Consider the following 13,685-nt stretch of genomic DNA (forward strand, 5'->3'; position numbering starts at 1 on the left):
ATAAATTAACTGAAAAGCACTCTAGAAGTAATAGATCACAGCAGAAAAGGGACATTGTCTATGGAATTTTAATTCTCCAAACGTCTTCTTATTCCGCGGGAACTTCATGAGAGGTCTTCCTTCAGATTTATCAGTACCCATGGAAAACTGAGGGGGCAAGGCAGCCACATTTTAGTGTCTTTTGAAAAGAAGTGTTTGCATTCCTAGGGGACGGGTGCTGAATGAGAAAACAGGGCCTATGACTTGCTCAGCCTAAGTTTACTCTGGCTGTCGCCAGTCTCAGGAGGATGAAAAATTAGCACAGCGACCTGTGATTGGGTTAAATGAGGTAAAGCAAACTAAGAGCAACATTTTTAATCTTTTCTGACCAGTCATCAGTGTAGACCAACTGCCAAGAAACTAAAAAAAAAGGAAATCACATTACTTTGTAATCAAACCATTTCATAAACTTTTATCTGAGCCAATCGTGAGAAATACAATTGACCACAACTACTGCTGCCTCGGGGGAGAATAAGGACAAAGTCTGATTCTGACCCAGGTCACACTTGATAATGCAGGAATGACTGGAAAGAGTAAGCTGCAAATGGCAGAGAAGGGAAAGGACATCAGTTCAGTTCAGTTCAGTCGCTCAGTCGTGTCCAACTCTTTGCAACCCCATGAATCACAGCACACCAGGCCTCCCTGTCCATCACCAACTCCCAGAGTTCATTCAAACTCATGTCCATCGAGTCGGTGATGCCATCCGGCCATATCATTCTCTGTCGTCCCCTACTCCTCCCACCCCTAATCCTTCCCAGCATCAGAGTCTTTTCCAGTGAGTCAACTTGTCGCATGAAGTGGCCAAAGTATTGGAGTTTCAGCTTTAGCGTCAGTCCTTCCAATGAACATCCAGGACTGGTCTCCTTTAGAATGGACTGGTGGGATCTCCTTGCAGTCCAAGGGACTCTCAAGAGTCTTCTCCAGCACCACAGTTCAAAAGCATCAATTCTTCGGCGATCAGCTTTCTTCACAGTCCAACTCTCACATCCATACATGACCACGGGAAAAACCATTGCCTTGACTAGACGGACCTTGGTTGGCAAAGTAATGTCTCTGCTTTTTAATATGCTATCTAGGTTGGTCATAACTTTCCTTCCAAGGAGTAAGAGTCTTCTAATTTCCTGGCTGCCAGCATCTGCGGTGATTTTGGAGCCCAAAAAAATAAAGTCTGACACTGTTTCCCCATCTATTTCCCATGAAGTGATGGGACCAGATGCCATGATCTTTGTTTTCTGAATGTTGAGCTTCAAGCCAACCTTTTCACTCTCCTCTTTCACTTTCATCAAGAGGTTTTTGAGTTCCTCTTCATTTTCTGCCATAAAGGTGGTGTCATCTGCATATCTGAGGTTATTGATATTTCTCCCAGCAATCTTGATTCCAGCTTGTGCTTCTTCCAGTCCAGTGTTCCTCGTGATGTACTCTGCATATAAGTTAAATAAGCAGGGTGACAATATACAACCTTGACGTACTCCTTTTCCTATTTGGAACCAGTCTGTTGTTCCATGTCCAGTTCTAACTGTTGCTTCCTGACCTGCTTACAGGTTTCTCAAGAGGCAGGTCAGGTGGTCTGGGATTCCCATCTCTTTCAGAACGTTCCACAGTTTCTTGTGATCCACACAGTCAAAGGCTTTGGCATAGTCAATGAAGCAGAAATAGATGTTTTTCTGGAACTCTCTTGCAAGGGGAAGGACATAGAAGGCCTCAAAACAGACTCTTCCTTTCATGCTCATATTCTCCCCTTCCCCTCTTGTTTTTGTTCCTCAAAATGAGACTAAAGAAACAATCCATCACTCTTCCTCAGTTCCTCCCTCAATTCACACACACATACCCATAACTGGCCATAAGAATTAGCTTCTGTCTCTTCCACTTAAACTGCTATTATATCTACTTAGAACAAAGGAAGGAGTGACAAGTATTAATGGCTGAGGGGAGCTTGAGGAGGGAATTAATGCAGGAAACAGCTCTCTACCTGAGGAGGTATTCTGGCAACTGGGACCCATATTCAAAACCTTCATCGTAAGCTTGAAAGTGCTGATGAAACTCCCTGATTTTCCTCTCATCTGTGGGAAACAGACCTTTTTTAAAGAGGACGTTCATTGTGACTGGGTAAAGGAGGTGCCTGCAAAGATAGAAACACATAAAATGTCAGAGCCAATGACCAAAGGAGAAAGGCACAGGGTACAAGAAGGTATTATTGAACAGCTATATATTAGGGGTAGACAATCAAATGTGGGGCTGCCAAGGCCACAGTGGTAAAGAACCTGCTTACCAATGCAGGAGACATCAGAGACGCCTGTTTGATCCCTGGGTTGGGTTCGATCCCCTAGAAGAGGAAATGGCAACCCACTCCAGTATTCTTGCCTGGAGAATTCCATGGAGAGAGAAGCCTGGTGGGCTACAGTCCATGGGGTAACAAAGAGTCAGATACGACTCAAGAGACTTAGCACACAAGCATGCATGCAATCATATGTGATAAATTTAGTGGGGGGAAGTCACTCTTAAGAACTTTTAATATTTGGTTACTGTGCTTAAGGTAACTTAGGGGTAAAATTGTGGTCTTATTTATCTAAAGATTTTCAAATGCTTTCTAAGCAAGTATTGTTCGATCCTGATAAATGTGAGCTTAAAACTCTTAGGTGGTGTTTCAGGGGGCTCTGAAGAGCTCTGGTACCATAGTTCTTTACATTTCAGCACAGAAAGAATTCAGCGAGAGGCACAGCGATAGACAAGGAGTGATTTATTAGAATAGTATGCTTGTGAGGCTGGAAGAACTGATGCTGAAGCTGAAACTCCAATACTCTGGCCACCTCATGTGAATAGTCGACTCACTGGAAAAGACTGATGCTGGGAGGGATTGGGGGGCAGGAGGAGAAGGGGACGACAGAGAATGAGATGGCTGGATGGCATCACCGACTCGATGGACATGAGTTTGAGTGAACTCCAGGAGCTGGTGATGGACAGGGAGGCCTGGTGTGCTGTGATTAATGGGGTTGCAAAGAGTTGGACATGATTGAGCGACTGAATTGAACTGAGGCTTACAAGTAGTGGGTCAGAGGAGGCTACAACACAAGAACTTACTGGGCTACAGTTTTACAATCAAAAGAAAAGTGGGGAAGCGGAGAAGACCTTCTTTTTCTTGAGCCAGATGCCATGCTTCCATCAGTTCCTCCTGCTGCTGGGGCAGGGGAGTTTTCTTGTCCCTACATGGTCAAGCTACGTCCATAAATTATTGTTTTTCATGTGTACAGAGAGCGTGTCCTAACTTACTGAGCTCACTGAGCTGGATGAGGGTCTCATGCCACCATTGTTATATTGTTTTGGGGCATGTCTGGTGCTTCTGTGCATGGTTTTGTTGCTAAGCAAGCCTGCCTGGTTTCATGGTTATATAAATCTGTTTTATTGAGTAATCATTAACTTACAGGGGCCTCCCATGTTTTTTTCTACTTGCAATCCCCTAGTGGGATTAACTATTCACCTACTTTGTTCCTACACAATGTCCTCATCAAGCTGATACACAGAAAAATTCCACACAATTTCAACAAGCATTTATTTTTAGCAAATTAACAACAATAAGCGAGATACTGCTCATACCTTTAGATAGCAGCAAAAAAATAACCAAACAAAGAATCAAGGGCAATATTAGTCACCAAATTCCTAATATCTCCCAGGATCTTATGACTTTGAACCATACTGAAAATTCAAATGCAATACTGAGAAATGGAATATTTCCTGCCATATCAGTAAACAGTCATCAGCAACTATAGCCACCACTGATGGTGAGCTGGTGAGCCCTGAGGAAACTCAGGAAGGAAAAGAATACCTGCCATCTGGCAGCCCTCAGACTGCAGCCACTCCCTGAGGTGAACCCCAGGAGCCTCAAGATGTGAAAACATGGGATATCAGCCCCAGGGAGCTGAGGTGCCTATAACTCTTGCATATTCCCAAACATAGAAAAGTGTTAAATTCCTGAGATATGTGGTTTTCTTTGGTTAATAAAAATCTTCTCATAGATGTTCAGGCTACCGGTCCTTTGTTGCAAAACTTCTATATGACCTGGCACCTAGTCTCACCTTTTCAGAGCAGTTCTCTCAGGGTAACTCGAGATGCTGAAATTGAAGTTTTAAGGCTTGAAATCCTAAAAATTTCCACCAAACAAAACATCACTCTCAGCTTTTAGGTTGTGAATATTTCTGAAGTCTATGGTATCTGTCATCAGTAAGTTTTCCCTCAAGTGAATAAAATTACTGTGGAATACTTACATAAAAGAATATCAAAGATTATTAATATGTTCAAGATTAGTAACACTAAATACTGTATCTTCTATTTTTGTTTGCCATCTCTCCTTAACAGAAAATTATCAGGGTCTCGTTCTGTCACAGTTTCAAAGTTATTCAAGTATTTTCTTTGTTTTGTTGTATACATTGGACATGTCAAAAGTTTGGTTGGTTGGTTGTTTTCATTTTTATTTTTTCTCTCTCTATATCTGAACTTTTAACAAAATATTAAATGTTGTCGTGCTTTATGAGTCTGAACAGTTGAATCCTACCTCCAGTATCAGGGTATTGCCCTGAGATGGAAAAGTGCCTCACTGGTAACTTCAATTTACCAAATCTCCCTGCACCTGGCAGGGAATTTTCACATGGCTCCCGTGCTTAGCCCTGACACTTATCAAAAAGCTCCAGAACATAACCGAGCACCACCTGGCTCCCCACAGTGTCCTTTCCTGTCTCACTTTCTCAGCATCTCTGCTCTGAGGACTCTGGGCTCAGTCCTGAGGCCCGTGGTGGCTTTGCCTCAGCCACCTTGTGAAGTCTCACAAACATCTCCTGGACACGTGTCCTCTACTTTTCAGTTCTTGCCTCTTCCCTCTCCTCTCAATGTCCTCTTGTTTTAATAATCACAAATTGCAGTGAATGCTTTATCAAAATTCTGAAGGATACATGACAATTATATGAAGGAAACCCATGGAGAGCATACAAAATTATAAGGAATGACTAAGAAATTATTATATATGTGCTAACATGATTTTATTGGTTTGTTTGTATGTGCCTGCTAAGTTGCTTCAGTTGTGTCTGACTCTTTGTGACCCATGGACTGTAGCCTGCCAGGCTCCTCTGTCCCTGGGATTCTCCAGGCAAGAATACTGGAGTGGGTTGCCATGCCCCGCTCCAGGGGATCTTCCCAACCCAGGGACTGAACCCATCTCTTACATCTCCTGCACTGGCAGGGGGGTTCTTTACCACTAGCACCGCCTGGGATCTATTGGTTTGTTTGCTTAACTTCAAATTGAAGTACTAAATGAAAACTGCCCACTAATTAGAATTTAAAAGATCAACAGAATTTTTTAATTGCTTAGTAAGGTAGATTTCATAATCTACCACAGAGTATTTCAGGTCCAGCATATAGGCTTCAAACTTTCTTATTCCAGAAAAAGAAAACAAAACAAAAATAACAGGGCATCGATTTACCTCATAAACTTGTTCAGGTCCATGGTCCCGTGAGTACCTAAATTCTGCAGCTGTTCCTGTAATTCTTCAGCCAATTGTCCAGTGAATTTGTACAGGTTGAAAATCCCCATTTTCCCTTTCACCGTGATATAAAGTTTCTCATGCAGTTTTAAAAAGATATTCTTTGCGATGGATGCTAGAAACAGAGAAAACACTTTTCAAAACAGGCAATCACTTCTTAAACAGTCAATATGTCTTGATCAGCAGGAACTAGAGCCAAAGGTGAAGATTCAACATAGACTGTGAGATGGTGAAAGCCTTAACAAAGTTTGCAAGGCCTTCTATCCTCTTTCCAGTTCTCCAATGGTATTTCCAGTGTCTTTGCCCTCCAAATATATATTCCAGGTAAAACACACTCTTTTTTACATCTCACCATCTTCATGAGCTGTTCTATCTGCTCAGAATGTTATCTATTTTTGACAACCAACCCTCACTTCCCTTACACACCTATAAGATATACATTTCTCCTACTGACTTCTTTTCTCCTTTAAGTGTCTTAAATATTGTCTCCACCAGCAGGATCTTCCTAACTCCATGAATAGCTTTGGCCCCACTGTTCCCTTTTTTTTTTGATGTGGATCATTTTTAGTCTCTATTGAGTTTATTACAATATTGTTTTTGCTCTTTGTTTTGGTTTTTTGGCCATGAGGCGTGTGGGATATTAGCACCCAGACCAGGAATCAAACCTGCATCCCTTGGATTGGAAGGTGAACTCTTAACCACTGGATCACCAGGGAAGTCCCCACACTGTTCCATTGTTCCCTTTATCATAGTGTTCATGCTCCTTTCATGACACACCTGGTCTGGTCTGGGTGTTAAAGAGTATGAATTTTTGAACTCACTGTTCCTTTATATTTTTCTTTAATCCTCTTTAATTATCTTCAAAATAAGTTTTTTAAAAACTAATTTTTAATTTTATATTTCATCATCCTATTATATGTAGGTTACATTCCACATAAGTTAATGAAAAATAATTTATAGATTTCTTAAATATGTATCATCTCTGTGGTAGGGGTATATTTAAAAGGAATGGAAGCTGGCTCATGAGTAAATATTAAGATATTTTATTTGTTAAATAGAAATATTTAAACATGAAAGTCCCCAGGGGAGGCAGAGCTGAAAAAAAAAGTGATAATTTCAATATACCTCTGATAGGTAAGGTGGTATATTTTTCTGAAGGAATATGCAAATTTACAGATCAAGAATCTTCCAAGTATTTATATTTCTTTGATCTGGAATGCCACAGTCTAAATATCAAGAAGCAAGAGTCAAAAAACGTAATCAAAATGTTGTGATTTTTCATGCAACAAAAAATAATAACCATGCTATTAATCACTAACAGCCTTGAAAACAAACTTTTATGTCTTAATGGCAAGAAACGCATAAAAGAAGTTATAGGAAAATGAACCTAAGGAAGAAGCAAAAAAAGGAAGCCAAGAGAAAGAAAGATGTTAGAAGCGAGCACAGGCATTGTGAAAGCAGAGAAAAGAAGTAGGTGCGAAATGAACCAGCTCTGTATTCCCGGGAAGACATATGGCCTTAGCATGCACGTTCACATCCTGGGAGAAATAAAGGCAGACAGTCACACTGAAAGCATGCTGACGAGTCCAGCAGTCTCTGAGGATGAAGAAAGAAAGGGCACCAATTATATGAAGCCAAGCCCCACTCACCTTAATAACCCTGTGGACTATGTCAGGAAATGCCAGAGTAAAGAGCTTACTGGGGCTTCCTTGGTGGTCCAGGGGTTAAGAATCTGCCTTCCAATGCAGGGGACGTGGGTATGATCCCTGGTCAGGGAACTAAGATCCCTCATACTGCGGGGCACCTAAAGGCACGCACTGCAACTAGGGAGCCGATGCCACAGAGAGAGGCTCTCCTGCACTGCAGCAAAAGACGAAGCACAGCCAGAAGAAAGGAGGGCGGCCCACTAAGGGGTGCAACATGAGACCAAACAAAGAGCGACAGCCTGTAAAACTACGCACAGCAGCGTAACAGAGTCAGTGACATCTTGGGGGCTGTTAACAGGATACAAATTCCAATTTTTTCCCAAGTAAACATCAGTGAGGGGACCTTATCTTTTACACATGCCTTGTGGAGATCCTAATGTTTGACATTGCCAATAATTCATTTTTAGGGCTTGGTTCAGATGGTAAAGAATCCACCTGCAATGTAGGAGAATTGCCTTTGACCCCTGGGGTGGGAAGATTCCCCTGGAGAAGGGAATGGCTACCACTTCAATATTCTTGCTGGAAAAACCCATGAACAGAGGAGCCTGGCAGGCTACAGTCCATGGGGCCACAAAGAGTTGACACAACTGAGCGACTAAGCACACAATTTGTTTTTCAAAGGCTAAACGCATCACAAACTCTTTTCTATCCCTACTCTAAAGAATAAAACAATGGGTCTGCCTCATTTTTGATAGAGGAGTGAAGATGTGCTTGTTACCTAAAACTGCTCTTGGGATTCCATGTTGTATTTCAAATGGACTATCTGAAAATACTGTTTACCTGTACGATAGATGGGATTTTGCACTGCTAGTTCAAAATTTACTTCTTTGGATTTTAGAAACACATTAATTCCCTCTTCTTCAGTAACAAAGGTCATTCGGGTGCCCATAACAATGACTGTAAATACTGGTCCATACTGAAAGAAAACACATAAGTAGAGATCAGATTAGTGAGCATTTCTAATAGACAAGTTATTGGACATGGGTTATGCTTAAGACAGAGTTCCTCAAGAACCCCAATACTGAAATTACAGTCAAGATAAAAACTATTAAGATTATGTATAATGTATGTATGCTCAGTCGCATCCGACCCTTTGTGACCCCATGTACTGAACCTGCCAGGCTCCTCTGTCCACGGAATTTTCCAGGCAAGAATACTGGAGTGGCTTTCCACTTCCTAGTAATTAGTTATAAATTTTGATTGATGGAGTGAAATTTAATTGTATAAATCCTAATTTATTCTGTCATAATATTTAACCTACCTTTTGATTGTATTTTTGTTTGCATCTTCCATTCTGGTAGTAGGAAATAATACTTAGAAATAATTGATAGAAATTAGGTTAAACACTGTGATATTCCAACACTGTTTTCAAGATACCTGGAGGGTTATAAGCAACCTATAGCTGAACTTTGTTCAAGAAAAAGAGACACTGCTGACTGACTTCACCGTCAATCTCTGGTCACTCAACAGTGTCCACAATACAAAGTTCTGTAGTGTTCACTTTCTCCCTTTCCAAAATGATTCACCTGTTCACCTTGCCCAACCCTCTCCACTCTTGAGTGTCCCTGCTTTGTAACTCACTGGGGAAAATGAGCATTCTCAGCTTCTCACCACCAGGGCAAAGAACTGTACTCATTCGTACCCATTCTCCAGGCTTCCCCTCGAGTTAACAGATGGGGGGTCCTGCCCCTGGGAAACGCCCACCCTCCTTCACTTGTGATATGGACTCCACACTCTCTCCTTGTTCTTCACGATACCTTCTCTCTCATACACCATCCATTGTACCTTTTCTATCAGATGACTCCTAGGAGCCTACAAACATCCTCTAGAGCAGGGATTGGCTTCAGGGAGTCCACAACTTTACTGGGAGAAAAAGATATCATTATTTTCACTGGCCTCTAATTATAATTTGACATTTTCTTCAATTATGAATGGAGGCAATAAGCCACAATCTTCCCCACAACTCTAACCTCAAAAGAGCTTACTGTTCCAATTGTACTTTTTTAGATTTGGTGTCTATTTGGAATCCATTCATCACAGGATCAATTACATTAGCTACATTTTCTTTTTTCTTTTTCTATTCAAATGACGACTCTTAAAATTCTCTTGAATGTTCTCTAGAATACATCTAAATAATCAGAGGTAAAATACAAAGGGTTGACTAAGATGTATTTTTATTTTCTTAGAATACTCAAAATGAACATATTTAAACACAAATCAATCTCATATTTCAAAAGAAAAGTACAGGCAGCACAAATAGAGGAACCATTACATTAAGAATATTTTAATTGTTCTTATGCCATACAAGTCTTTCAAATTCCACTAACAAAAAAAAGCATTTTATAGCTTCTACCCAAGATTTACAGAAGTCCCAAATTGATATGATTCTTTTGTCTTCTTGAGCTATGTTTTCTTATTCATGATGTTCAGCTTTGGAGGCCTCACATTGTTGTTGTTGAGTTGCTAAGTCAAGTCCAACTCTTTTGCAACCCCATGGACTGTATGTAGCCTGCCAGGCTCCTCTGTCCATGGGACTCTCCAGGCAAGAATACTGTATTGGGTAGCCATTTCCTTCTCCAGGGGATCTTCCCGACCCAGGGATTGAACTGGCTTCTCCTGCACTGGCAGGCAGATTCCTTACCACTGAACCACCAGGGAAGCCCAGTGGCCTCACTACTGGGTAGAAATGGACCTCTCAGAGCTCGCTGATAATTAGAGAGAGCAAAGGATTCAGCCAACCAGGAACATGCCTTTCATATGGAAGTCAACCCATCCTGAGTCTTTATCACCAATCCCTTCCTGGTCTAACTCTGACACACCAAGCCAATATGATCCCTGCCCTAAATCATCCCAGAAAAAGTCACCGGGCATCTGGAGACCAACCCTAGAGCTCAAAGACCCAAGAAACTCTTCAGGGTCGTCAGTCCTAAATTGTCTACCCTGCCTTGCCTTGCTTTCCCGCGGAAACTTCAACAAAGGCTGTGCATGGGGCTTTCTCTTGTTCCATCTTCTGCATCTTGACTGACAGAGTTCTTTCTGCTGTGGCCTTGCATAGCACACAGTGACCCTTGTCTTGGACCCGTGAGTATTATAACCTTCTTCCTTCAAAGCCTCATTCTCATTTCCTCCTGTGGCCACACTGACTTTCCCGCACCACATTCAACATGTATATTTTTGGAACAACCACCCATACTTTTATATCCCATTATAGTAAATTGATGCTTTCAAATTGTGGTGCTTTCGAATTAAGAGTCCCTTGGACAGAAAGGACATCAAGCCAGTCAATTCTTAAGGAAATCAACCCTGAATATTCATTGGAAGGACTGAATCTGAAGCTGAAGCATCAATACTTTGGCCATCTGATGCGAAGAGACCTTTGGAAAAGACCCTGACGCTGGGAAAGGCTGAGGGCGGGAGGAGAAGGGAGCGACAGAGGATGAGATGGTTGGCTGGCATCACTGACTCAATGGACACGAGTTTGAGCAAACTCTGGGAGATAGTGAAGGACAGGGAAGCCTGGCAAGCTACAATTCATGGGGTGGCAAAGTGTTGGACATGACCTGGTGACTGAACAACAAAACAGTTATTATGAATATCTCAAAATACTGTCAGGCTAATCAGTACTTCAATATGAGTCACTTCCAGATCCGCATGGAATGGCATGTGATCATTCCTGGAACATACTGTTGGATGCTATTAGGCAACTATGGGCCTAATAGCTGATATTCCAAAATAGGGAAGCCTCATATTTTTCCATTATTGGTGCAGACATCTACGTTGTTTCCCATGTTCCCTACCTTCAGTGGTTCATTAGTGAATACTTAGAAGAAGAAGATGAATCACTTTCATTGTGGAAGGTTTACTCAAGTGAGAATTCTTAAGTTCCCATCAGGAAAGTGGCCTTTGGCAACATGTACAGGCGCTCAGGCCACATTATAGGTAATAATGTCCATCTCACTTCATAGTAAGTCCAAGTTCTAGTTTCTCAAGCCTAACTTTTTAGAGTCACCTCAGACCCTTTCCATTCTTTCACACACCACGTTCCATTCACCAGGAAATCCTGCTGCTTCCACCTTTAAGAGAGATCCAGTCACTTCTCAAACTTCCACTGCTATCGCCATGGTACAAGCCACCAGGGTCTCAAGCTTGAATTCTTGCCAAAACCTTCAAATTATCTTTTTTCTTTTAGTGTTATGCTTTTATTTTTAACGGAGTGCCCAAAGTGACCATTTAAAATTTAAATCAGGTCACATTACTTCTCTGCTCAAAACACAAAGTTTCCCACTTCACTCTAAGTTGCAATGTTCTCTTAATAATCTGTAATAACCTATATGGGAAAAGAATTTGAAGGAGAATGAATATACGTATATGTATAACTGAATAACTCTGCTGTACATCTGAAACTAACACAACATCAACTATACCCTAACGCGTGCGTGCGTACTTCATTGCTTCAGTCTTGTTTGACTCTGCGCGACCCTACAGACCATAGCCCACCAGACTCCTCTGTCCATGGGATTCCCCAGGTAAGAATACTGGAGTGGGTTGCCATGTCCTCCTCCAGGTGATCTTCCTGACCCAGGGATCAAACGCAAGTGTCTTAAGTCTCCTGCACTGGGAGGTAGGTTCTTTCTTTACCACTAGCGCCACCTGGGAAACCCCATAATTGAACATAAAATAAAAATTAAATTAAAAAAATACACTGACATTTTGAATCTGATCATTTACTCCACAGATATACTTGCACACATAGAAACGACATTTGTTGCTACATTATTTATAATAGTGAAATATGGAAAACAAACCATGTCAATCATTAGGTGACTATCTAAGTGAACTATGACTCAGGGAATATTCTGCAGCTTTTAAAACAAATGCAGATGCTTCTGTGTCTGTGTAGGATGAAAGAAGAGAGGGGTAGATTATAAAAATCATATTTTTAAAGGCATCAGAGAGTTGGGGAAACAATAAGATCCAAATGGACTAAAACTCCACCAAGAATAGGAGTGAACTGATTTAGTGACTAGGTCACTATTTATTTCCCTGGCAGAATCTGAATTCTAGGTATGGACCAGGTCAGGTCTGAAATAGGCACCTTTGAAAAACCTACAGGTAATAAATTTAATGCTGAAACACTGAACACTTTTTCCCAAATATTAGGAAAAAGACAAGCTTATCTATGTACACCATTTTTATTCAACAATATATTAGAAGTTTCTCTTTATGTTGGAGAAGGGAACGGCTACCTACTCCAGTATTCTGGTCTGGAGAATTCCATGGACTGTGTAGTCCACGCGGTCGCAAAGACTTGGACACGACTGAGCGACTTTCACTTCACTTCTCTTCATGTAAGAAAAAGAAATAAAAGGCATAAAGATCAGAAAACAGGAAATAAACTTATCTGCTTGTAGGATATATTGTGTATGTCTAACAATCCTAGGAAATCTACAAAATAACAACAGGAACTAATAAATGAATTTGGCAAGATAAGAGAATACAAAACAGAAACAATTGTATCTTTTATGTGCCAGAGTGATATCACTGGAAAACAAAAGTGAAAACAATTTATGGACTTCCCTGGGCATCCAGTGGTTAACACTATACACTTCTAAGGCAGGGGGTGCTGGTTTGATCCCTGGTCAAGGAACTTAGATCCCCATATGCCTGCTATGCAGTGCAGCCAAGGGGAATAAAAAGTGAAAACAATCTACAGTTTCTGCAATATCCTCAAGGTATCTGCAATAGCCTCAAGAATATAAATACTTCAGAAAAATTATTAACAATCACAGGCAAGACTCCCATCATCAGAAACTACAGAATATGCCTAAAAAAGTTATATAACAAATGGGAGATACAGTAGTTATACAAGACAATATTATTAAAAAGTCAATTTTCCCTCAATTTTTCTGTAGACTTAACAAACTTCCCATTATATTTCCATCAATTTTTATTATTAATATTGGCAAGCCAATTAAAAAATTTATATTAAAATGCAAATAATCTTAAATGCATTTTCATACTGTTCATGGGGTTCTCAAGGCAAGAATACTGAAGTGGGTTACCATTCCCTTCTCCAGGAGACCACGTTTTGTCAGAACTGTCCACCATGACCCATCCATCTTGGGTGGCCCTACACGGCATGCATGGCTCATAGTTTCACTGAGTTAGACACGGCTGTGATCCAAGTGATCAGTGGGTTCAGTTCAGTTCAGTTAGTTGGGTTAGTATTCTGTAATTGTAGTTTCCATTCTGTCTGCCATCTGATGGATAAGGATAAGAGGCTTGTGGAAGCTTTCTGATGGGAGAAACTGGCTGTGGGGGAATCTGGGTCTTGCTCTGGTGGGGGGGGCATGCTCAGTAAATCTTTAATCCAATTGTCTATTGATGGGTGGGGCTGTGTTCCCTCCCAATT

General features: G+C 41.1%; 1 protein-coding gene across 1 annotated transcript in view; it reads right to left on the reverse strand.

Annotated features, from left to right (window-relative positions):
* Positions 1-13,685, reverse strand: part of CYP39A1 (cytochrome P450 family 39 subfamily A member 1) — an 88,128-nt gene that overhangs the window by 71,062 nt on the left and 3,381 nt on the right. The window contains exons 2-4 of the mRNA XM_055407080.2: positions 8,054-8,189; positions 5,508-5,682; positions 2,009-2,158 (exon numbers count right to left, since the gene is read on the reverse strand). Of these exons, the coding sequence (XP_055263055.2) occupies positions 2,009-2,158; positions 5,508-5,682; positions 8,054-8,189 (461 nt within the window). The remainder of the gene's footprint in view (positions 1-2,008; positions 2,159-5,507; positions 5,683-8,053; positions 8,190-13,685) is intronic.

This window comes from Moschus berezovskii, chromosome 23 (genome assembly GCF_049115385.1).
Source record: "Moschus berezovskii isolate FMDL1 chromosome 23, NW_MosBer_1.0, whole genome shotgun sequence".
Classification (NCBI taxonomy): domain Eukaryota; kingdom Metazoa; phylum Chordata; class Mammalia; order Artiodactyla; family Moschidae; genus Moschus; species Moschus berezovskii.